Consider the following 25,045-nt stretch of genomic DNA (forward strand, 5'->3'; position numbering starts at 1 on the left):
TGAAATTTAATTGAATTCTCGATAAAAACATATTATTCTCGGTTTCTAAGTCCAAGTCTTATTTCATGGAAATGAAATAAAAAATATTAACAAATTGATTTATGAAAACTATGTTGCTCTCATCATTATGCAAATTCCATAAATGCATTTTTAGTTTGACAAGAAAATCAAACTTATGGAAAACATAACAAAATAAAATTCATACAAGATTAAGTAGTTGAACCCATAGTAATTTTTGATTTTATTATGTTACCAGTATGATATGAAATTTTTATAGCATATTAGAGGAATAGTTTAAATCTAGCTTTATATCAAAAAATATAACGTTCGTCATTTCAAATCGGAAAATTTTAGTTTAATCCTAAAATGATAAAAGTGAATAATATTGAAGAAGGGATATATGATGAATAGAAAGTGGGACATTTCAAAGTGTCGAGAATTGTTAAAATGAGTTGTCCGTTGCCTTCCCAAATACCAGCATAGTTTCGAATATCATTGAAGAAATAACCATCACTAGAGTTGAATGCATATGGTTGACTACCAATATTTTTATAAAAACTATCGTAGACTGTGATATTTCCACTGGGGTAATCTAATGCTTTAGTTAGTGCCCATGAACTTCCTCCTCCTGAACCTCCATTTCTATTCAATCCTGCAAAACCGCCAAACCAACCAGCTCCTGCACCTGGACGGTCACTTGTACCATCCGCAGATTTAACACCGTGCTCATGTAATGATGAATATTGTCGTGCAGATTCTCCATATCCAAAACTGAAGCCAAAAGAAGAATTTGCCAATCTTTCGCCATTATATTTTCCATCTACCCAATAACCTTGCGAAATAATTCCTCCTCCTGAACCTCCTGAGCCATCATCTGGACCTCGAAACTCAGTATTCACGCTAGCACTATTGTCTGAGCCACCACCGCCGCCGCTTACAATAACGCGATGCCAGAGATCGTTCTTCTCAAATTTGACACATGTTTGGCCGCCTCCGCTCCCTGAGCCATTATCAACTTCATTTCGATACCAATTAGCTGCGTATCCGCCACCGCCATATCCTCCAGCAACCATATTTTCTTGGATATAGCATCGCTCTGTTTGTTCCTCTGTAATTTTGTATGTATAGATTCCGCGACCGCCGATTGTAAAAAAAGTGGTTGTTCGCTTAGAAAGTATTATTGTTCCTGAGATATAACCGCCAGAGCCTCCTCGACTATTCTTTTTCTTGCATTCTGTGTTTCCGCCGAATGCAGTTACAATCTCTTGACTCGTGCAATTTCCATTCGAATCAATGAAAGTCGAAACTTTTCCTTCAGTTGCTCCTCCTGAGGCACCATACAACTCAAATTTGTACACACCTGCAGGTAAACTAACAAAATAATCTGTACATTCACTATTTGATGTACATGGATACTTGAAGATATATCTTTTATTAGTTTCATCAACAATAACATCTTCAGTCCTAATAGATTCATTTACAAGATGATATGAAATCATTTAACGACTTATATAAACTTATCGACTATAACGGATGGAATCATAATTTCTTAACTTCTTTGTTCGGTTTCAATTTTGCCTTAGACCGAATCCTTTCATGATATTCGACCATGTACTTCATGTTACTGGTCTCCTTGTTCAAGGACATACTAATATATTCAATAAGGTTAAACTGCATTTATTTTTTATGAAAGTTTTTACTTGATTTTATGAATATATCTTTATGAAACCAATAAAATCACATTATCTTTGAATACACGAATCAGCTGATCCTGGCCTTTCTATTGACCTCTTTAATTAGATAGACAATTCGATTTTAAATATATTTTGCAACTTTTCTTAAATGAAGGTTTCGACATAATATTCTATATGTTGTTGAAATTACGTATACCGATGATTATCGTAATATTTTCTTGTTGTTTAATCGATGAAATTTAATTGAATTCTCGATAAAAACATATTATTCTCGGTTTCTAAGTCCAAGTCTTATTTCATGGAAATGAAATAAAAAATATTAACAAATTGATTTATGAAAACTATGTTGCTCTCATCATTATGCAAATTCCATAAATGCATTTTTAGTTTGACAAGAAAATCAAACTTATGGAAAACATAACAAAATAAAATTCATACAAGATTAAGTAGTTGAACCCATAGTAATTTTTGATTTTATTATGTTACCAGTATGATATGAAATTTTTATAGCATATTAGAGGAATAGTTTAAATCTAGCTTTATATCAAAAAATATAACGTTCGTCATTTCAAATCGGAAAATTTTAGTTTAATCCTAAAATGATAAAAGTGAATAATATTGAAGAAGGGATATATGATGAATAGAAAGTGGGACATTTCAAAGTGTCGAGAATTGTTAAAATGAGTTGTCCGTTGCCTTCCCAAATACCAGCATAGTTTCGAATATCATTGAAGAAATAACCATCACTAGAGTTGAATGCATATGGTTGACTACCAATATTTTTATAAAAACTATCGTAGACTGTGATATTTCCACTGGGGTAATCTAATGCTTTAGTTAGTGCCCATGAACTTCCTCCTCCTGAACCTCCATTTCTATTCAATCCTGCAAAACCGCCAAACCAACCAGCTCCTGCACCTGGACGGTCACTTGTACCATCCGCAGATTTAACACCGTGCTCATGTAATGATGAATATTGTCGTGCAGATTCTCCATATCCAAAACTGAAGCCAAAAGAAGAATTTGCCAATCTTTCGCCATTATATTTTCCATCTACCCAATAACCTTGCGAAATAATTCCTCCTCCTGAACCTCCTGAGCCATCATCTGGACCTCGAAACTCAGTATTCACGCTAGCACTATTGTCTGAGCCACCACCGCCGCCGCTTACAATAACGCGATGCCAGAGATCGTTCTTCTCAAATTTGACACATGTTTGGCCGCCTCCGCTCCCTGAGCCATTATCAACTTCATTTCGATACCAATTAGCTGCGTATCCGCCACCGCCATATCCTCCAGCAACCATATTTTCTTGGATATAGCATCGCTCTGTTTGTTCCTCTGTAATTTTGTATGTATAGATTCCGCGACCGCCGATTGTAAAAAAAGTGGTTGTTCGCTTAGAAAGTATTATTGTTCCTGAGATATAACCGCCAGAGCCTCCTCGACTATTCTTTTTCTTGCATTCTGTGTTTCCGCCGAATGCAGTTACAATCTCTTGACTCGTGCAATTTCCATTCGAATCAATGAAAGTCGAAACTTTTCCTTCAGTTGCTCCTCCTGAGGCACCATACAACTCAAATTTGTACACACCTGCAGGTAAACTAACAAAATAATCTGTACATTCACTATTTGATGTACATGGATACTTGAAGATATATCTTTTATTAGTTTCATCAACAATAACATCTTCAGTCCTAATAGATTCATTTACAAGATGATATGAAATCATTTAACGACTTATATAAACTTATCGACTATAACGGATGGAATCATAATTTCTTAACTTCTTTGTTCGGTTTCAATTTTGCCTTAGACCGAATCCTTTCATGATATTCGACCATGTACTTCATGTTACTGGTCTCCTTGTTCAAGGACATACTAATATATTCAATAAGGTTAAACTGCATTTATTTTTTATGAAAGTTTTTACTTGATTTTATGAATATATCTTTATGAAACCAATAAAATCACATTATCTTTGAATACACGAATCAGCTGATCCTGGCCTTTCTATTGACCTCTTTAATTAGATAGACAATTCGATTTTAAATATATTTTGCAACTTTTCTTAAATGAAGGTTTCGACATAATATTCTATATGTTGTTGAAATTACGTATACCGATGATTATCGTAATATTTTCTTGTTGTTTAATCGATGAAATTTAATTGAATTCTCGATAAAAACATATTATTCTCGGTTTCTAAGTCCAAGTCTTATTTCATGGAAATGAAATAAAAAATATTAACAAATTGATTTATGAAAACTATGTTGCTCTCATCATTATGCAAATTCCATAAATGCATTTTTAGTTTGACAAGAAAATCAAACTTATGGAAAACATAACAAAATAAAATTCATACAAGATTAAGTAGTTGAACCCATAGTAATTTTTGATTTTATTATGTTACCAGTATGATATGAAATTTTTATAGCATATTAGAGGAATAGTTTAAATCTAGCTTTATATCAAAAAATATAACGTTCGTCATTTCAAATCGGAAAATTTTAGTTTAATCCTAAAATGATAAAAGTGAATAATATTGAAGAAGGGATATATGATGAATAGAAAGTGGGACATTTCAAAGTGTCGAGAATTGTTAAAATGAGTTGTCCGTTGCCTTCCCAAATACCAGCATAGTTTCGAATATCATTGAAGAAATAACCATCACTAGAGTTGAATGCATATGGTTGACTACCAATATTTTTATAAAAACTATCGTAGACTGTGATATTTCCACTGGGGTAATCTAATGCTTTAGTTAGTGCCCATGAACTTCCTCCTCCTGAACCTCCATTTCTATTCAATCCTGCAAAACCGCCAAACCAACCAGCTCCTGCACCTGGACGGTCACTTGTACCATCCGCAGATTTAACACCGTGCTCATGTAATGATGAATATTGTCGTGCAGATTCTCCATATCCAAAACTGAAGCCAAAAGAAGAATTTGCCAATCTTTCGCCATTATATTTTCCATCTACCCAATAACCTTGCGAAATAATTCCTCCTCCTGAACCTCCTGAGCCATCATCTGGACCTCGAAACTCAGTATTCACGCTAGCACTATTGTCTGAGCCACCACCGCCGCCGCTTACAATAACGCGATGCCAGAGATCGTTCTTCTCAAATTTGACACATGTTTGGCCGCCTCCGCTCCCTGAGCCATTATCAACTTCATTTCGATACCAATTAGCTGCGTATCCGCCACCGCCATATCCTCCAGCAACCATATTTTCTTGGATATAGCATCGCTCTGTTTGTTCCTCTGTAATTTTGTATGTATAGATTCCGCGACCGCCGATTGTAAAAAAAGTGGTTGTTCGCTTAGAAAGTATTATTGTTCCTGAGATATAACCGCCAGAGCCTCCTCGACTATTCTTTTTCTTGCATTCTGTGTTTCCGCCGAATGCAGTTACAATCTCTTGACTCGTGCAATTTCCATTCGAATCAATGAAAGTCGAAACTTTTCCTTCAGTTGCTCCTCCTGAGGCACCATACAACTCAAATTTGTACACACCTGCAGGTAAACTAACAAAATAATCTGTACATTCACTATTTGATGTACATGGATACTTGAAGATATATCTTTTATTAGTTTCATCAACAATAACATCTTCAGTCCTAATAGATTCATTTACAAGATGATATGAAATCATTTAACGACTTATATAAACTTATCGACTATAACGGATGGAATCATAATTTCTTAACTTCTTTGTTCGGTTTCAATTTTGCCTTAGACCGAATCCTTTCATGATATTCGACCATGTACTTCATGTTACTGGTCTCCTTGTTCAAGGACATACTAATATATTCAATAAGGTTAAACTGCATTTATTTTTTATGAAAGTTTTTACTTGATTTTATGAATATATCTTTATGAAACCAATAAAATCACATTATCTTTGAATACACGAATCAGCTGATCCTGGCCTTTCTATTGACCTCTTTAATTAGATAGACAATTCGATTTTAAATATATTTTGCAACTTTTCTTAAATGAAGGTTTCGACATAATATTCTATATGTTGTTGAAATTACGTATACCGATGATTATCGTAATATTTTCTTGTTGTTTAATCGATGAAATTTAATTGAATTCTCGATAAAAACATATTATTCTCGGTTTCTAAGTCCAAGTCTTATTTCATGGAAATGAAATAAAAAATATTAACAAATTGATTTATGAAAACTATGTTGCTCTCATCATTATGCAAATTCCATAAATGCATTTTTAGTTTGACAAGAAAATCAAACTTATGGAAAACATAACAAAATAAAATTCATACAAGATTAAGTAGTTGAACCCATAGTAATTTTTGATTTTATTATGTTACCAGTATGATATGAAATTTTTATAGCATATTAGAGGAATAGTTTAAATCTAGCTTTATATCAAAAAATATAACGTTCGTCATTTCAAATCGGAAAATTTTAGTTTAATCCTAAAATGATAAAAGTGAATAATATTGAAGAAGGGATATATGATGAATAGAAAGTGGGACATTTCAAAGTGTCGAGAATTGTTAAAATGAGTTGTCCGTTGCCTTCCCAAATACCAGCATAGTTTCGAATATCATTGAAGAAATAACCATCACTAGAGTTGAATGCATATGGTTGACTACCAATATTTTTATAAAAACTATCGTAGACTGTGATATTTCCACTGGGGTAATCTAATGCTTTAGTTAGTGCCCATGAACTTCCTCCTCCTGAACCTCCATTTCTATTCAATCCTGCAAAACCGCCAAACCAACCAGCTCCTGCACCTGGACGGTCACTTGTACCATCCGCAGATTTAACACCGTGCTCATGTAATGATGAATATTGTCGTGCAGATTCTCCATATCCAAAACTGAAGCCAAAAGAAGAATTTGCCAATCTTTCGCCATTATATTTTCCATCTACCCAATAACCTTGCGAAATAATTCCTCCTCCTGAACCTCCTGAGCCATCATCTGGACCTCGAAACTCAGTATTCACGCTAGCACTATTGTCTGAGCCACCACCGCCGCCGCTTACAATAACGCGATGCCAGAGATCGTTCTTCTCAAATTTGACACATGTTTGGCCGCCTCCGCTCCCTGAGCCATTATCAACTTCATTTCGATACCAATTAGCTGCGTATCCGCCACCGCCATATCCTCCAGCAACCATATTTTCTTGGATATAGCATCGCTCTGTTTGTTCCTCTGTAATTTTGTATGTATAGATTCCGCGACCGCCGATTGTAAAAAAAGTGGTTGTTCGCTTAGAAAGTATTATTGTTCCTGAGATATAACCGCCAGAGCCTCCTCGACTATTCTTTTTCTTGCATTCTGTGTTTCCGCCGAATGCAGTTACAATCTCTTGACTCGTGCAATTTCCATTCGAATCAATGAAAGTCGAAACTTTTCCTTCAGTTGCTCCTCCTGAGGCACCATACAACTCAAATTTGTACACACCTGCAGGTAAACTAACAAAATAATCTGTACATTCACTATTTGATGTACATGGATACTTGAAGATATATCTTTTATTAGTTTCATCAACAATAACATCTTCAGTCCTAATAGATTCATTTACAAGATGATATGAAATCATTTAACGACTTATATAAACTTATCGACTATAACGGATGGAATCATAATTTCTTAACTTCTTTGTTCGGTTTCAATTTTGCCTTAGACCGAATCCTTTCATGATATTCGACCATGTACTTCATGTTACTGGTCTCCTTGTTCAAGGACATACTAATATATTCAATAAGGTTAAACTGCATTTATTTTTTATGAAAGTTTTTACTTGATTTTATGAATATATCTTTATGAAACCAATAAAATCACATTATCTTTGAATACACGAATCAGCTGATCCTGGCCTTTCTATTGACCTCTTTAATTAGATAGACAATTCGATTTTAAAATATTTTGCAACTTTTCTTAAATGAAGGTTTCGACATAATATTCTATATGTTGTTGAAATTACGTATACCGATGATTATCGTAATATTTTCTTGTTGTTTAATCGATGAAATTTAATTGAATTCTCGATAAAAACATATTATTCTCGGTTTCTAAGTCCAAGTCTTATTTCATGGAAATGAAATAAAAAATATTAACAAATTGATTTATGAAAACTATGTTGCTCTCATCATTATGCAAATTCCATAAATGCATTTTTAGTTTGACAAGAAAATCAAACTTATGGAAAACATAACAAAATAAAATTCATACAAGATTAAGTAGTTGAACCCATAGTAATTTTTGATTTTATTATGTTACCAGTATGATATGAAATTTTTATAGCATATTAGAGGAATAGTTTAAATCTAGCTTTATATCAAAAAATATAACGTTCGTCATTTCAAATCGGAAAATTTTAGTTTAATCCTAAAATGATAAAAGTGAATAATATTGAAGAAGGGATATATGATGAATAGAAAGTGGGACATTTCAAAGTGTCGAGAATTGTTAAAATGAGTTGTCCGTTGCCTTCCCAAATACCAGCATAGTTTCGAATATCATTGAAGAAATAACCATCACTAGAGTTGAATGCATATGGTTGACTACCAATATTTTTATAAAAACTATCGTAGACTGTGATATTTCCACTGGGGTAATCTAATGCTTTAGTTAGTGCCCATGAACTTCCTCCTCCTGAACCTCCATTTCTATTCAATCCTGCAAAACCGCCAAACCAACCAGCTCCTGCACCTGGACGGTCACTTGTACCATCCGCAGATTTAACACCGTGCTCATGTAATGATGAATATTGTCGTGCAGATTCTCCATATCCAAAACTGAAGCCAAAAGAAGAATTTGCCAATCTTTCGCCATTATATTTTCCATCTACCCAATAACCTTGCGAAATAATTCCTCCTCCTGAACCTCCTGAGCCATCATCTGGACCTCGAAACTCAGTATTCACGCTAGCACTATTGTCTGAGCCACCACCGCCGCCGCTTACAATAACGCGATGCCAGAGATCGTTCTTCTCAAATTTGACACATGTTTGGCCGCCTCCGCTCCCTGAGCCATTATCAACTTCATTTCGATACCAATTAGCTGCGTATCCGCCACCGCCATATCCTCCAGCAACCATATTTTCTTGGATATAGCATCGCTCTGTTTGTTCCTCTGTAATTTTGTATGTATAGATTCCGCGACCGCCGATTGTAAAAAAAGTGGTTGTTCGCTTAGAAAGTATTATTGTTCCTGAGATATAACCGCCAGAGCCTCCTCGACTATTCTTTTTCTTGCATTCTGTGTTTCCGCCGAATGCAGTTACAATCTCTTGACTCGTGCAATTTCCATTCGAATCAATGAAAGTCGAAACTTTTCCTTCAGTTGCTCCTCCTGAGGCACCATACAACTCAAATTTGTACACACCTGCAGGTAAACTAACAAAATAATCTGTACATTCACTATTTGATGTACATGGATACTTGAAGATATATCTTTTATTAGTTTCATCAACAATAACATCTTCAGTCCTAATAGATTCATTTACAAGATGATATGAAATCATTTAACGACTTATATAAACTTATCGACTATAACGGATGGAATCATAATTTCTTAACTTCTTTGTTCGGTTTCAATTTTGCCTTAGACCGAATCCTTTCATGATATTCGACCATGTACTTCATGTTACTGGTCTCCTTGTTCAAGGACATACTAATATATTCAATAAGGTTAAACTGCATTTATTTTTTATGAAAGTTTTTACTTGATTTTATGAATATATCTTTATGAAACCAATAAAATCACATTATCTTTGAATACACGAATCAGCTGATCCTGGCCTTTCTATTGACCTCTTTAATTAGATAGACAATTCGATTTTAAATATATTTTGCAACTTTTCTTAAATGAAGGTTTCGACATAATATTCTATATGTTGTTGAAATTACGTATACCGATGATTATCGTAATATTTTCTTGTTGTTTAATCGATGAAATTTAATTGAATTCTCGATAAAAACATATTATTCTCGGTTTCTAAGTCCAAGTCTTATTTCATGGAAATGAAATAAAAAATATTAACAAATTGATTTATGAAAACTATGTTGCTCTCATCATTATGCAAATTCCATAAATGCATTTTTAGTTTGACAAGAAAATCAAACTTATGGAAAACATAACAAAATAAAATTCATACAAGATTAAGTAGTTGAACCCATAGTAATTTTTGATTTTATTATGTTACCAGTATGATATGAAATTTTTATAGCATATTAGAGGAATAGTTTAAATCTAGCTTTATATCAAAAAATATAACGTTCGTCATTTCAAATCGGAAAATTTTAGTTTAATCCTAAAATGATAAAAGTGAATAATATTGAAGAAGGGATATATGATGAATAGAAAGTGGGACATTTCAAAGTGTCGAGAATTGTTAAAATGAGTTGTCCGTTGCCTTCCCAAATACCAGCATAGTTTCGAATATCATTGAAGAAATAACCATCACTAGAGTTGAATGCATATGGTTGACTACCAATATTTTTATAAAAACTATCGTAGACTGTGATATTTCCACTGGGGTAATCTAATGCTTTAGTTAGTGCCCATGAACTTCCTCCTCCTGAACCTCCATTTCTATTCAATCCTGCAAAACCGCCAAACCAACCAGCTCCTGCACCTGGACGGTCACTTGTACCATCCGCAGATTTAACACCGTGCTCATGTAATGATGAATATTGTCGTGCAGATTCTCCATATCCAAAACTGAAGCCAAAAGAAGAATTTGCCAATCTTTCGCCATTATATTTTCCATCTACCCAATAACCTTGCGAAATAATTCCTCCTCCTGAACCTCCTGAGCCATCATCTGGACCTCGAAACTCAGTATTCACGCTAGCACTATTGTCTGAGCCACCACCGCCGCCGCTTACAATAACGCGATGCCAGAGATCGTTCTTCTCAAATTTGACACATGTTTGGCCGCCTCCGCTCCCTGAGCCATTATCAACTTCATTTCGATACCAATTAGCTGCGTATCCGCCACCGCCATATCCTCCAGCAACCATATTTTCTTGGATATAGCATCGCTCTGTTTGTTCCTCTGTAATTTTGTATGTATAGATTCCGCGACCGCCGATTGTAAAAAAAGTGGTTGTTCGCTTAGAAAGTATTATTGTTCCTGAGATATAACCGCCAGAGCCTCCTCGACTATTCTTTTTCTTGCATTCTGTGTTTCCGCCGAATGCAGTTACAATCTCTTGACTCGTGCAATTTCCATTCGAATCAATGAAAGTCGAAACTTTTCCTTCAGTTGCTCCTCCTGAGGCACCATACAACTCAAATTTGTACACACCTGCAGGTAAACTAACAAAATAATCTGTACATTCACTATTTGATGTACATGGATACTTGAAGATATATCTTTTATTAGTTTCATCAACAATAACATCTTCAGTCCTAATAGATTCATTTACAAGATGATATGAAATCATTTAACGACTTATATAAACTTATCGACTATAACGGATGGAATCATAATTTCTTAACTTCTTTGTTCGGTTTCAATTTTGCCTTAGACCGAATCCTTTCATGATATTCGACCATGTACTTCATGTTACTGGTCTCCTTGTTCAAGGACATACTAATATATTCAATAAGGTTAAACTGCATTTATTTTTTATGAAAGTTTTTACTTGATTTTATGAATATATCTTTATGAAACCAATAAAATCACATTATCTTTGAATACACGAATCAGCTGATCCTGGCCTTTCTATTGACCTCTTTAATTAGATAGACAATTCGATTTTAAATATATTTTGCAACTTTTCTTAAATGAAGGTTTCGACATAATATTCTATATGTTGTTGAAATTACGTATACCGATGATTATCGTAATATTTTCTTGTTGTTTAATCGATGAAATTTAATTGAATTCTCGATAAAAACATATTATTCTCGGTTTCTAAGTCCAAGTCTTATTTCATGGAAATGAAATAAAAAATATTAACAAATTGATTTATGAAAACTATGTTGCTCTCATCATTATGCAAATTCCATAAATGCATTTTTAGTTTGACAAGAAAATCAAACTTATGGAAAACATAACAAAATAAAATTCATACAAGATTAAGTAGTTGAACCCATAGTAATTTTTGATTTTATTATGTTACCAGTATGATATGAAATTTTTATAGCATATTAGAGGAATAGTTTAAATCTAGCTTTATATCAAAAAATATAACGTTCGTCATTTCAAATCGGAAAATTTTAGTTTAATCCTAAAATGATAAAAGTGAATAATATTGAAGAAGGGATATATGATGAATAGAAAGTGGGACATTTCAAAGTGTCGAGAATTGTTAAAATGAGTTGTCCGTTGCCTTCCCAAATACCAGCATAGTTTCGAATATCATTGAAGAAATAACCATCACTAGAGTTGAATGCATATGGTTGACTACCAATATTTTTATAAAAACTATCGTAGACTGTGATATTTCCACTGGGGTAATCTAATGCTTTAGTTAGTGCCCATGAACTTCCTCCTCCTGAACCTCCATTTCTATTCAATCCTGCAAAACCGCCAAACCAACCAGCTCCTGCACCTGGACGGTCACTTGTACCATCCGCAGATTTAACACCGTGCTCATGTAATGATGAATATTGTCGTGCAGATTCTCCATATCCAAAACTGAAGCCAAAAGAAGAATTTGCCAATCTTTCGCCATTATATTTTCCATCTACCCAATAACCTTGCGAAATAATTCCTCCTCCTGAACCTCCTGAGCCATCATCTGGACCTCGAAACTCAGTATTCACGCTAGCACTATTGTCTGAGCCACCACCGCCGCCGCTTACAATAACGCGATGCCAGAGATCGTTCTTCTCAAATTTGACACATGTTTGGCCGCCTCCGCTCCCTGAGCCATTATCAACTTCATTTCGATACCAATTAGCTGCGTATCCGCCACCGCCATATCCTCCAGCAACCATATTTTCTTGGATATAGCATCGCTCTGTTTGTTCCTCTGTAATTTTGTATGTATAGATTCCGCGACCGCCGATTGTAAAAAAAGTGGTTGTTCGCTTAGAAAGTATTATTGTTCCTGAGATATAACCGCCAGAGCCTCCTCGACTATTCTTTTTCTTGCATTCTGTGTTTCCGCCGAATGCAGTTACAATCTCTTGACTCGTGCAATTTCCATTCGAATCAATGAAAGTCGAAACTTTTCCTTCAGTTGCTCCTCCTGAGGCACCATACAACTCAAATTTGTACACACCTGCAGGTAAACTAACAAAATAATCTGTACATTCACTATTTGATGTACATGGATACTTGAAGATATATCTTTTATTAGTTTCATCAACAATAACATCTTCAGTCCTAATAGATTCATTTACAAGATGATATGAAATCATTTAACGACTTATATAAACTTATCGACTATAACGGATGGAATCATAATTTCTTAACTTCTTTGTTCGGTTTCAATTTTGCCTTAGACCGAATCCTTTCATGATATTCGACCATGTACTTCATGTTACTGGTCTCCTTGTTCAAGGACATACTAATATATTCAATAAGGTTAAACTGCATTTATTTTTTATGAAAGTTTTTACTTGATTTTATGAATATATCTTTATGAAACCAATAAAATCACATTATCTTTGAATACACGAATCAGCTGATCCTGGCCTTTCTATTGACCTCTTTAATTAGATAGACAATTCGATTTTAAATATATTTTGCAACTTTTCTTAAATGAAGGTTTCGACATAATATTCTATATGTTGTTGAAATTACGTATACCGATGATTATCGTAATATTTTCTTGTTGTTTAATCGATGAAATTTAATTGAATTCTCGATAAAAACATATTATTCTCGGTTTCTAAGTCCAAGTCTTATTTCATGGAAATGAAATAAAAAATATTAACAAATTGATTTATGAAAACTATGTTGCTCTCATCATTATGCAAATTCCATAAATGCATTTTTAGTTTGACAAGAAAATCAAACTTATGGAAAACATAACAAAATAAAATTCATACAAGATTAAGTAGTTGAACCCATAGTAATTTTTGATTTTATTATGTTACCAGTATGATATGAAATTTTTATAGCATATTAGAGGAATAGTTTAAATCTAGCTTTATATCAAAAAATATAACGTTCGTCATTTCAAATCGGAAAATTTTAGTTTAATCCTAAAATGATAAAAGTGAATAATATTGAAGAAGGGATATATGATGAATAGAAAGTGGGACATTTCAAAGTGTCGAGAATTGTTAAAATGAGTTGTCCGTTGCCTTCCCAAATACCAGCATAGTTTCGAATATCATTGAAGAAATAACCATCACTAGAGTTGAATGCATATGGTTGACTACCAATATTTTTATAAAAACTATCGTAGACTGTGATATTTCCACTGGGGTAATCTAATGCTTTAGTTAGTGCCCATGAACTTCCTCCTCCTGAACCTCCATTTCTATTCAATCCTGCAAAACCGCCAAACCAACCAGCTCCTGCACCTGGACGGTCACTTGTACCATCCGCAGATTTAACACCGTGCTCATGTAATGATGAATATTGTCGTGCAGATTCTCCATATCCAAAACTGAAGCCAAAAGAAGAATTTGCCAATCTTTCGCCATTATATTTTCCATCTACCCAATAACCTTGCGAAATAATTCCTCCTCCTGAACCTCCTGAGCCATCATCTGGACCTCGAAACTCAGTATTCACGCTAGCACTATTGTCTGAGCCACCACCGCCGCCGCTTACAATAACGCGATGCCAGAGATCGTTCTTCTCAAATTTGACACATGTTTGGCCGCCTCCGCTCCCTGAGCCATTATCAACTTCATTTCGATACCAATTAGCTGCGTATCCGCCACCGCCATATCCTCCAGCAACCATATTTTCTTGGATATAGCATCGCTCTGTTTGTTCCTCTGTAATTTTGTATGTATAGATTCCGCGACCGCCGATTGTAAAAAAAGTGGTTGTTCGCTTAGAAAGTATTATTGTTCCTGAGATATAACCGCCAGAGCCTCCTCGACTATTCTTTTTCTTGCATTCTGTGTTTCCGCCGAATGCAGTTACAATCTCTTGACTCGTGCAATTTCCATTCGAATCAATGAAAGTCGAAACTTTTCCTTCAGTTGCTCCTCCTGAGGCACCATACAACTCAAATTTGTACACACCTGCAGGTAAACTAACAAAATAATCTGTACATTCACTATTTGATGTACATGGATACTTGAAGATATATCTTTTATTAGTTTCATCAACAATAACATCTTCAGTCCTAATAGATTCATTTACAAGATGATATGAAATCATTTAACGACTTATATAAACTTATCGACTATAACGGATGGAATCATAATTTCTTAACTTCTTTGTTCGGTTTCAATTTTGCCTTAGACCGAATCCTTTCATGATATTCGACCATGTACTTCATGTTACTGGTCTCCTTGTTCAAGGACATACTAATATATTCAATAAGGTTAAACTGCATTTATTTTTTATGAAAGTTTTTACTTGATTTTATGAATATATCTTTATGAAACCAATAAAATCACATTATCTTTGAATACACGAATCAGCTGATCCTGGCCTTTCTATTGACCTCTTTAATTAGATAGACAATTCGATTTTAAATATATTTTGCAACTTTTCTTAAATGAAGGTTTCGACATAATATTCTATATGTTGTTGAAATTACGTATACCGATGATTATCGTAATATTTTCTTGTTGTTTAATCGATGAAATTTAATTGAATTCTCGATAAAAACATATTATTCTCGGTTTCTAAGTCCAAGTCTTATTTCATGGAAATGAAATAAAAAATATTAACAAATTGATTTATGAAAACTATGTTGCTCTCATCATTATGCAAATTCCATAAATGCATTTTTAGTTTGACAAGAAAATCAAACTTATGGAAAACATAACAAAATAAAATTCATACAAGATTAAGTAGTTGAACCCATAGTAATTTTTGATTTTATTATGTTACCAGTATGATATGAAATTTTTATAGCATATTAGAGGAATAGTTTAAATCTAGCTTTATATCAAAAAATATAACGTTCGTCATTTCAAATCGGAAAATTTTAGTTTAATCCTAAAATGATAAAAGTGAATAATATTGAAGAAGGGATATATGATGAATAGAAAGTGGGACATTTCAAAGTGTCGAGAATTGTTAAAATGAGTTGTCCGTTGCCTTCCCCAAATACCAGCATAGTTTCGAATATCATTGAAGAAATAACCATCACTAGAGTTGAATGCATATGGTTGACTACCAATATTTTTTAAAAAAACGTAGACTGTGATATTTCCACTGGGGTAATCTAATGCTTTTAGTGCCCATGAACTTCCTCCTCCTGAACCTCCATTTCTATTCAATCCTGCAAAAACCGCCAAACCAACCAGCTCCTGCACCTGGACGGTCACTTGTACCATCCGCAGATTTAACACCGTGCTCATGTAATGATGAATATTGTCGTGCAGATTCTCCATATCCAAAACTGAAGCCAAAAGAAGAATTTGCCAATCTTTCGCCATTATATTTTTCCATCTACCCAATAACCTTGCGAAATAATTCCTCCTCCTGAACTCCTGAGCCATCATCTGGACCTCGAAACTCAGTATTCACGCTAGCACTATTGTCTGAGCCACCACCGCCGCCGCTTACAATAACGCGATGCCAGAGATCGTTCTTCTCAAATTTGACACATGTTTTGGGCCGCCTCCGCTCCCTGAGCCATTATCAACTTCATTTCGATACCAATTAGCTGCGTATCCGCCACCGCCATATCCTCCAGCAACCATATTTTCTTGGATATAGCATCGCTCTGTTTGTTCCTCTGTAATTTTGTATGTATAGATTTCCGCGACCGCCGATTGTAAAAAAGTGGTTGTTCGCTTAGAAAGTATTATTGTTCCTGAGATATAACGCCCAGAGCCTCCTCGACTATTCTTTTTCTTGCATTCTGTGTTTCCGCCGATGCAGTTACAATCTCTTGACTCGTGCAATTTCCATTCGAATCAATGAAAGTCGAAACTTTTTCCTTCAGTTGCTCCTCCTGAGGCACCATACAACTCAAATTTGTACACACCTGCAGGTAAACTAACAAAATAATCTGTACATTCACTATTTGATGTACATGGATACTTGAAGATATATCTTTTATTAGTTTCATCAACAATAACATCTTTCAGTCCTAATAGATTTCATTTACAAGATGATATGAAATCATTTAACGACTTATATAAACTTATCGACTATAACGGATGGAATCATAATTTCTTAACTTCTTTGTTCGGTTTCAATTTTGCCTTAGACCGAATCCTTTCATGATATTCGACCATGTACTTCATGTTACTGGTCTCCTTGTTCAAGGACATACTAATATATTCAATAAGGTTAACCTGCATTTATTTTTTATGAAAGTTTTTACTTGATTTATGAATATATCTTTATGAAACCAATAAAATCACATTATCTTTGAATACACGAATCAGCTGATCCTGGCCTTTCTATTGACCTCTTTAATTAGATAGACAATTCGATTTTTAAATATATTTTGCAACTTTTCTTAAATGAAGGTTTCGACATAATATTCTATATGTTGTTGAAATTACGTATACCGATGATTATCGTAATATTTTCTTGTTGTTTAATCGATGAAATTTAATTGAATTCTCGATAAAAACATATTATTCTCGGTTCTAAGTCCAAGTCTTATTTCATGGAAATGAAATAAAAAATATTAACAAATTGATTTATGAAAACTATGTGCTCTCATCATTATGCAAATTCCATAAATTGCATTTTTAGTTTGACAAGAAAATTCAAACTTAATGGAAACATAACAAAATAAAATTCATACACAGATTAAGTAGTTGAACCCATAGTAATTTTTGATTTTTATTATGTTACCAGTATGATATGAAATTTTTATAGCATATTAGAGGAATAGTTTAAATCTAGCTTTATATCAAAAATATAACGTTTCGTCATTTTCAAATCGGAAAATTTTAGTTTAATCCTAAAATGATAAAAAGTGAATAATATTGAAGAAGGGATTATGATGAATAGAAAGTGGGACATTTCAAAGTGTCGAGAATTGTTAAAATGAGTTGTCCGTTGCCTTCCCAAATACCAGCATAGTTTCGAATATCATTGAAGAAATAACCATCACTAGAGTTGAATGCATATGGTTGACTACCAATATTTTTTTATAAAAACTATCGTAGACTGTGTGATTATTCCACTGGGGTAATCTAATGCTTTAGTTAGTGCCCATGAACTTCCTCCTCCTGAACCTCATTTCTATTCAATCCTGCAAAACCGCCAAACCAACCAGCTTCCTGCACCTGACGGTCACTTGTACCATCCGCAGATTTAACACCGTGCTCATGTAATGATGAATTTGTCGTGCAGATTCTCCATATCCAAAACTGAAGCCAAAAGAAGAATTTGCCAATCTTTCGCCATTATATTTTCCATCTACCCAATAACCTTGCGAAATAATTCCTCCTCCTGAACCTCCTGAGCCATCATCTGGACCTCGAAACTCAGTATTCACGCTAGCACTATTGTCTGAGCCACCACCGCCCCGCTTACAATAACGCGATGCCAGAGATCGTTCTTCTCAAATTTGACACATGTTTGGCCGCCTCCGCTCCCTGAGCCATTATCAACTTCATTTCGATACCAATTAGCTGCGTATCCGCCACCGCCATATCCTCCAGCAACCATATTTTCTTGGATATAGCATCGCTCTGTTTGTTCCTGTAATTTTGTATGTATAGATTCCGCGACCGCCGATTGTAAAAAAAGTGGTTGTTCGCTTAGAAAGTATTATGTTCCTGAGATATAACCGCCAGAAGCCTCCTCGACTATTCTTTTCTTGCATTCTGTGTTTCCGCCGAATGCAGTTACAATCTCTTGACTCGTGCAATTCCATTCGAATCAATGAAAGTCGAAACTTTTCCTTCAGTTGCTTCCTCCTGAGGCACCATACAACTCAAATTTGTACACACCTGCAGGTAAACTAACAAATAATCTGTACATTCACTATTTGATGTACATGGATACTTGAAGATATATCTTTATTTTAGTTTTCATCAACAATAACATCTTCAGTCCTAATAGATTCATTCAAGATGATATGAAATCATTTAACGACTTATATAAACTTATCGACTATAACGGATGGAATCATAATTTCTTAACTTCTTTGTTCGGTTTCAATTTTGCCTTAGACCGAATCCTTCATGATATTCGACCATGTACTTCATGTTACTGGTCTCTCCTTGTTCAAGGACATACTAATATATTCATAAGGTTAAACTGCATTTATTTTTTATGAAAGTTTTTACTTGATTTTATGAATATATCTTTATGAAACCAATAAAATCACATTATCTTTGAATACACGAATCAGCTGATCCTGGCCTTTCTATTGACCTCTTTAATTAGATAGACAATTCGAAAAATATATTTTGCAACTTTTCTTAATGAAGTTTCGACATAATATTCTATATGTTGTTGAAAATTACGTATACCGATGATTATCGTAATATTTTCTTGTTGTTTAATCGATGAAATTTAATTGAATTCTCGATAAAAACATATTATTCTCGGTTTCTAAGTCCAAGTCTTATTTCATGGAAATGAAATAAAAAATATTAACAAATTGATTTATGAAAACTATGTTGCTCTCATCATTATGCAAATTCCATAAATGCATTTTTAAGTTTGACAAGAAAATCAAACTTATGGAAAACATAACAAATAAAATTCATACAAGATTAAGTAGTTGAACCCATAGTAATTTTTGATTTTATTATGTTACCAAGTATGATTGAAATTTTTATAGCATATTAGAGGAATAGTTTAAATCTAGCTTTATATCAAAAAATATAACGTTCGTCATTTCAAATCGGAAAATTTTAGTTTAATCCTAAAATGATAAAAGTGAATAATATTGAAGAAGGGATATATGATGAATAGAAAGTGGGACATTCAAAGTGTCGAGAATTGTTAAAATGAGTTGTCCGTTGCCTTCCCAAATACCAGCATAGTTTTCGAATATCATTGAAGAAATAACCATCACTAGAGTTGAATGCATATGGTTGACTACCAATATTTTTATAAAAACTATCGTAGACTGTGATATTTCCACTGGGGTAATCTAATGCTTTAGTTAGTGCCCATGAACTTCCTCCTCCTAAACCTCCATTTCTATTCAATCCTGCAAAACCGCCAAACCAACCAGCTCCTGCACCTGGACGGTCACTTGTACCATCCGCAGATTTAACACCGTGCTCATGTAATGATGAATATTGTCGTGCAGATTCTCCATATCCAAAACTGAAGCCAAAAGAAGAATTTGCCAATCTTTCGCCATTATATTTTCCATCTACCCAATAACCTTGCGAAATAATTCTCCTCCTGAACCTCCTGAGCCATCATCTGGACCTCGAAACTCAGTATTCACGCTAGCACTATTGTCGAGCCACCACCGCCGCCGCTTACAATAACGCGATGCCAGAGATCGTTCTTCTCAAATTTGACACATGTTTGGCCGCCTCCGCTCCCTGAGCCATTATCAACTTCATTTCGATACCAATTAGCTGCGTATCCGCCACCGCCATATCTCTCAGCAACCATATTTTCTTGGATATAGCATCGCTCTGTTTGTTCCTCTGTAATTTTGTATGTATAGATTCCGCGACCGCCGATTGTAAAAAAAGTGGTTGTTCGCTTAGAAAGTATTATTGTTCCTGAGATATAACCGCCAGAGCCTCCTCGACTATTCTTTTTCTTGCATTCTGTGTTTCCGCCGAATGCAGTTACAATCTCTTGATCGTGCAATTTCCATTCGAATCAATGAAAGTCGAAACTTTTCCTCAGTTGCTCCTCCTGAGGCACCATACAACTCAAATTTGTACACACCTGCAGGTAAACTAACAAAATAATCTGTACATTCACTATTTGATGTACATGGATACTTGAAGATATATCTTTTATTAGTTTCATCAACAATAACATCTTCAGTCCTAATAGATTCATTTACAAGATGATATGAAATCATTTAACGACTTATATAAACTTATCGACTTAAACGGATGGAATCATAATTTCTTAACTTCTTTGTTCGGTTTCAATTTTGCCTTACCGAATCCTTTCATGATATTCGACATGTACTTCATGTTACTGGTCTCCTTGTTCAAGGACATACTAATATATTCAATAAGGTTAAACTGCATTTATTTTTTATGAAAGTTTTTACTTGATTTTATGAATATATCTTTATGAAACCAATAAAATCACATTATCTTTGAATACACGAATCAGCTGATCCTGGCCTTTCTATTGACCTCTTTAATTAGATAGACAATTCGATTTTAAATATATTTTGCAACTTTTCTTAAATGAAGGTTTCGACATAATATTCTATATGTTGTTGAAATTACGTATACCGATGATTATCGTAATATTTTCTTGTTGTTTAATCGATGAAATTTAATTGAATTCTCGATAAAAACATATTATTCTCGGTTTCTAAGTCCAAGTCTTATTTCATGGAAATGAAATAAAAAATATTAACAAATTGATTTATGAAAACTATGTTGCTCTCATCATTATGCAAATTCCATAAATGCATTTTTAGTTTGACAAGAAAATCAAACTTATGGAAAACATAACAAAAATAAAATTCATACAAGATTAAGTAGTTGAACCCATAGTAATTTTTGATTTTATTATGTTACCAGTATGATATGAAATTTTTATAGAATATTAGAGGAATAGTTTAAATCTAGCTTTATATCAAAAAATATAACGTTCGTCATTTCAAATCGGAAAATTTTAGTTTAATCCTAAAATGATAAAAGTGAATAAATTGAAGAAGGGATATATATGAATAGAAAGTGGGACATTTCAAAGTGTCGAGAATTGTTAAAATGAGTTGTCCGTTGCCTTCCCAAATACCAGCATAGTTTCGAATATCATTGAAGAATAAACCATCACTAGAGTTGAATGCATATGGTTGACTACCAATATTTTTATAAAAACTATCGTAGACTGTGATATTTCCACTGGGGTAATCTAATGCTTTAGTTAGTGCCCATGAACTTCCTCCTCCTGAACCTCCATTTCTATTCAATCCTGCAAAACCGCAAACCAACCAGCTCCTGCACCTGGACGGTCACTTGTACCATCCGCAGATTTAACACCGTGCTCATGTAATGATGAATATTGTCGTGCAGATTCTCCATATCCAAAACTGAAGCCAAAAGAAGAATTGCCAATCTTTCGCCATTATATTTTCCATCTACCCAATAACCTTGCGAAATAATTCCTCCTCCTGAACCTCCTGAGCCATCATCTGGACCTCGAAACTCAGTATTCACGCTAGCACTATTGTCTGAGCCACCACCCGCCGCCGCTACAATAACGCGATGCCAGAGATCGTTCTCTCAAATTTGACACATGTTTTGGCCGCCTCCGCTCCCTGAGCCATTATCAACTTCATTTCGATACCAATTAGCTGCGTATCCGCCACCGCCATATCCTCCAGCAACCATATTTTCTTGGATATAGCATCGCTCTGTTTGTTCCTCTGTAATTTTGTATGTATAGATTCCGCGACCGCCGATTGTAAAAAAAGTGGTTGTTCGCTTAGAAAGTATTATTGTTCCTGAGATATAACCGCCAGAGCCTCCTCGACTATTCTTTTTCTTGCATTCTGTGTTTCCGCCGAATGCAGTTACAATCTCTTGACTCGTGCAATTTCCATTCGAATCAATGAAAGTCGAAACTTTTCCTTCAGTTGCTCCTCCTGAGGCACCATACAACTCAAATTTGTACACACCTGCAGGTAAACTAACAAAATAATCTGTACATTCACTATTTGATGTACATGGATACTTGAAGATATATCTTTTATTAGTTTCATCAACAATAACATCTTCAGTCCTAATAGATTCATTTACAAGATGATATGAAATCATTTAACGACTTATATAAACTTATCGACTATAACGGATGGAATCATAATTTTTAACTTCTTTGTTCGGTTTCAATTTTGCCTTAGACCGAATCCTTTCATGATATTCGACCATGTACTTCATGTTACTGGTCTCCTTGTTCAAGGACATACTAAATTATTCAATAAGGTTAAACTGCATTTATTTTTTATGAAAGTTTACTTGATTTTATGAATATATCTTTATGAAACCAAATAAAATCACATTATCTTTGAATACACGAATCAGCTGATCCTGGCCTTTCTATTGACCCTCTTTAATTAGATAGACAATTCGATTTTAAATATATTTTGCAACTTTTCTTAAATGAAGGTTTCGACATAATATTCTATATGTTGTTGAAATTACGTATACCGATGATTATCGTAATATTTTCTTGTTGTTTAATCGATGAAATTTAATTGAATTCTCGATAAAAACATATTATTCTCGTTTCTAAGTCCAAGTCTTATTTCATGGAAATGAAATAAAAAATATTAACAAATTGATTTATGAAAACTATGTTGCTCTCATCATTATGCAAATTCCATAAATGCATTTTTAGTTTGACAAGAAAATCAAACTTATGGAAAACATAACAAAATAAAATTCATACAAGATTAAGTAGTTGAACCCATAGTAATTTTTGATTTTATTATGTTACCAGTATGATATGAAATTTTTATAGCATATTAGAGGAATAGTTTAAATCTAGCTTTATATCAAAAATATAACGTTCGTCATTTCAAATCGGAAAATTTTAGTTTAATCCTAAAATGATAAAAGTGAATAATATTGAAGAAGGGATATATGATGAATAGAAAGTGGGACATTTCAAAGTGTCGAGAATTGTTAAAATGAGTTGTCCGTTGCCTTCCCAAATACCAGCATAGTTTCGAATATCATTGAAGAAATAACCATCACTAGAGTTGAATGCATATGGTTGACTACCAATATTTTTATAAAAACTATCGTAGACTGTGATATTTCCACTGGGGTAATCTAATGCTTTAGTTAGTGCCCATGAACTTCCTCCTCCTGAACCTCCATTTCTATTCAATCCTGCAAAACCGCCAAACCAACCAGCTCCTGCACCTGGACGGTCACTTGTACCATCCGCAGATTTAACACCGTGCTCATGTAATGATGAATATTGTCGTGCAGATTCTCCATATCCAAAACTGAAGCCAAAAGAAGAATTTGCCAATCTTTCGCCATTATATTTTCATCTACCCAATAACCTTGCGAAATAATTCCTCCTCCTGAACCTCCTGAGCCATCATCTGGACCTCGAAACTCAGTATTCACGCTAGCACTATTGTCTGAGCCACCACCGCCGCCGCTTACAATAACGCGATGCCAGAGATCGTTCTTCTCAAATTTGACACATATGTTTGGCCGCCTCCGCTCCCTGAGCCATTATCAACTTCATTTCGATACCAATTAGCTGCGTATCCGCCACCGCCATATCCTCCAGCAACCATATTTTCTTGGATATAGCATCGCTCTGTTTGTTCCTCTGTAATTTTGTATGTATAGATTCCGCGACGCCGATTGTAAAAAAATGGTTGTTCGCTTAGAAAGTATTATTGTTCCTGAGATATAACCGCCAGAGCCTCCTCGACTATTCTTTTTCTTGCATTCTGTGTTTCCGCCGAATGCATTTACAATCTCTTGACTCGTGCAATTTCCATTCGAATCAATGAAAGTCGAAACTTTTCCTTCAGTTGCTCCTCCTGAGGCACCATACAACTCAAATTTGTACACACCTGCAGGTAAACTAACAAAATAATCTGTACATTCACTATTTGATGTACATGGATACTTGAAGATATATCTTTTATTAGTTTCATCAACAATAACATCTTCAGTCCTAATAGATTCATTTACAAGATGATATGAAATCATTTTAACGACTTATATAAACTTATCGACTATAACGGAGGAATCATAATTTCTTAACTTCTTTGTTCGGTTTCAATTTTGCCTTAGACCGAATCCTTTCATGATATTCGACATGTACTTCATGTTACTGGTCTCCTTGTTCAAGGACATACTAATATATTCAATAAGGTTAAACTGCATTTATTTTTTATGAAAGTTTTTACTTGATTTTATGAATATATCTTTATGAAACCAATAAAATCACATTATCTTTGAATACACGAATCAGCTGATCCTGGCCTTTCTATTGACCTCTTTAATTAGATAGACAATTCGATTTTAAATATATTTTGCAACTTTTCTTAAATGAAGGTTTCGAACTAAATATTCTATATGTTGTTGAAATTACGTATACCGATGATTATCGTAATATTTTCTTGTTGTTTAATCGATGAAATTTAATTG

At 34.2% G+C, this 25,045-nt stretch overlaps 9 protein-coding genes and 1 pseudogene across 10 annotated transcripts; all 10 read right to left on the reverse strand.

The window, feature by feature from the left end:
• Nucleotides 1-350: 350 nt before the first annotated feature.
• On the reverse strand, nt 351-1,776 carry TVAGG3_0684410 (glycine-rich protein family; the record flags this gene model as incomplete). Its single annotated transcript, XM_001305914.2, has 1 exon — nt 351-1,499. One exon carries the CDS (start codon nt 1,497-1,499, stop codon nt 351-353), a length of 1,149 nt encoding a protein of 382 aa, XP_001305915.2.
• Nucleotides 1,777-2,277: 501 nt separating this feature from the next.
• Nucleotides 2,278-2,807, reverse strand: TVAGG3_0684420 (glycine-rich protein family; the record flags this gene model as incomplete). Its single annotated transcript, XM_051242792.1, has 1 exon — nt 2,278-2,805. A coding segment is annotated over one exon (528 nt), but the record flags the coding sequence as incomplete, so codon positions are not given.
• Nucleotides 2,808-2,834: 27 nt separating this feature from the next.
• On the reverse strand, nt 2,835-3,426 carry TVAGG3_0684430 (glycine-rich protein family; the record flags this gene model as incomplete). The annotated part of the gene is made up of 1 exon (XM_051242793.1): nt 2,835-3,426. A coding segment is annotated over one exon (592 nt), but the record flags the coding sequence as incomplete, so codon positions are not given.
• A 783-nt stretch (nt 3,427-4,209) lies between these two features.
• On the reverse strand, nt 4,210-5,123 carry TVAGG3_0684440 (glycine-rich protein family; the record flags this gene model as incomplete). Its single annotated transcript, XM_051242794.1, has 1 exon — nt 4,210-5,122. A coding segment is annotated over one exon (913 nt), but the record flags the coding sequence as incomplete, so codon positions are not given.
• A 1,518-nt stretch (nt 5,124-6,641) lies between these two features.
• On the reverse strand, nt 6,642-7,280 carry TVAGG3_0684450 (glycine-rich protein family; the record flags this gene model as incomplete). Its single annotated transcript, XM_051242795.1, has 1 exon — nt 6,642-7,280. A coding segment is annotated over one exon (639 nt), but the record flags the coding sequence as incomplete, so codon positions are not given.
• Nucleotides 7,281-8,244: 964 nt separating this feature from the next.
• On the reverse strand, nt 8,245-9,206 carry TVAGG3_0684460 (glycine-rich protein family; the record flags this gene model as incomplete). The annotated part of the gene is made up of 1 exon (XM_051242796.1): nt 8,245-9,206. A coding segment is annotated over one exon (962 nt), but the record flags the coding sequence as incomplete, so codon positions are not given.
• Nucleotides 9,207-10,055: 849 nt separating this feature from the next.
• Nucleotides 10,056-11,356, reverse strand: TVAGG3_0684470 (glycine-rich protein family; the record flags this gene model as incomplete). Its single annotated transcript, XM_051242797.1, has 1 exon — nt 10,056-11,133. A coding segment is annotated over one exon (1,078 nt), but the record flags the coding sequence as incomplete, so codon positions are not given.
• A 629-nt stretch (nt 11,357-11,985) lies between these two features.
• TVAGG3_0684480 (glycine-rich protein family) lies at nt 11,986-13,060 on the reverse strand (the record flags this gene model as incomplete). The annotated part of the gene is made up of 1 exon (XM_051242798.1): nt 11,986-13,060. A coding segment is annotated over one exon (1,075 nt), but the record flags the coding sequence as incomplete, so codon positions are not given.
• Nucleotides 13,061-13,838: 778 nt separating this feature from the next.
• On the reverse strand, nt 13,839-14,987 carry TVAGG3_0684490 (glycine-rich protein family; the record flags this gene model as incomplete). The annotated part of the gene is made up of 1 exon (XM_051242799.1): nt 13,839-14,987. The coding sequence occupies one exon, from the start codon at nt 14,985-14,987 to the stop codon at nt 13,839-13,841; it is 1,149 nt and encodes a 382-aa protein (XP_051089386.1).
• An 8,540-nt stretch (nt 14,988-23,527) lies between these two features.
• TVAGG3_0684500 lies at nt 23,528-24,604 on the reverse strand (annotated as a pseudogene). Its single transcript has one exon. A coding segment is annotated over exon 1 (1,077 nt).
• Between the last annotated feature and the right edge of the window lie 441 nt (nt 24,605-25,045).

The sequence above is a fragment of the Trichomonas vaginalis genome, chromosome III (genome assembly GCF_026262505.1).
Source record: "Trichomonas vaginalis G3 chromosome III, whole genome shotgun sequence".
Classification (NCBI taxonomy): Eukaryota; Parabasalia; order Trichomonadida; family Trichomonadidae; genus Trichomonas; species Trichomonas vaginalis.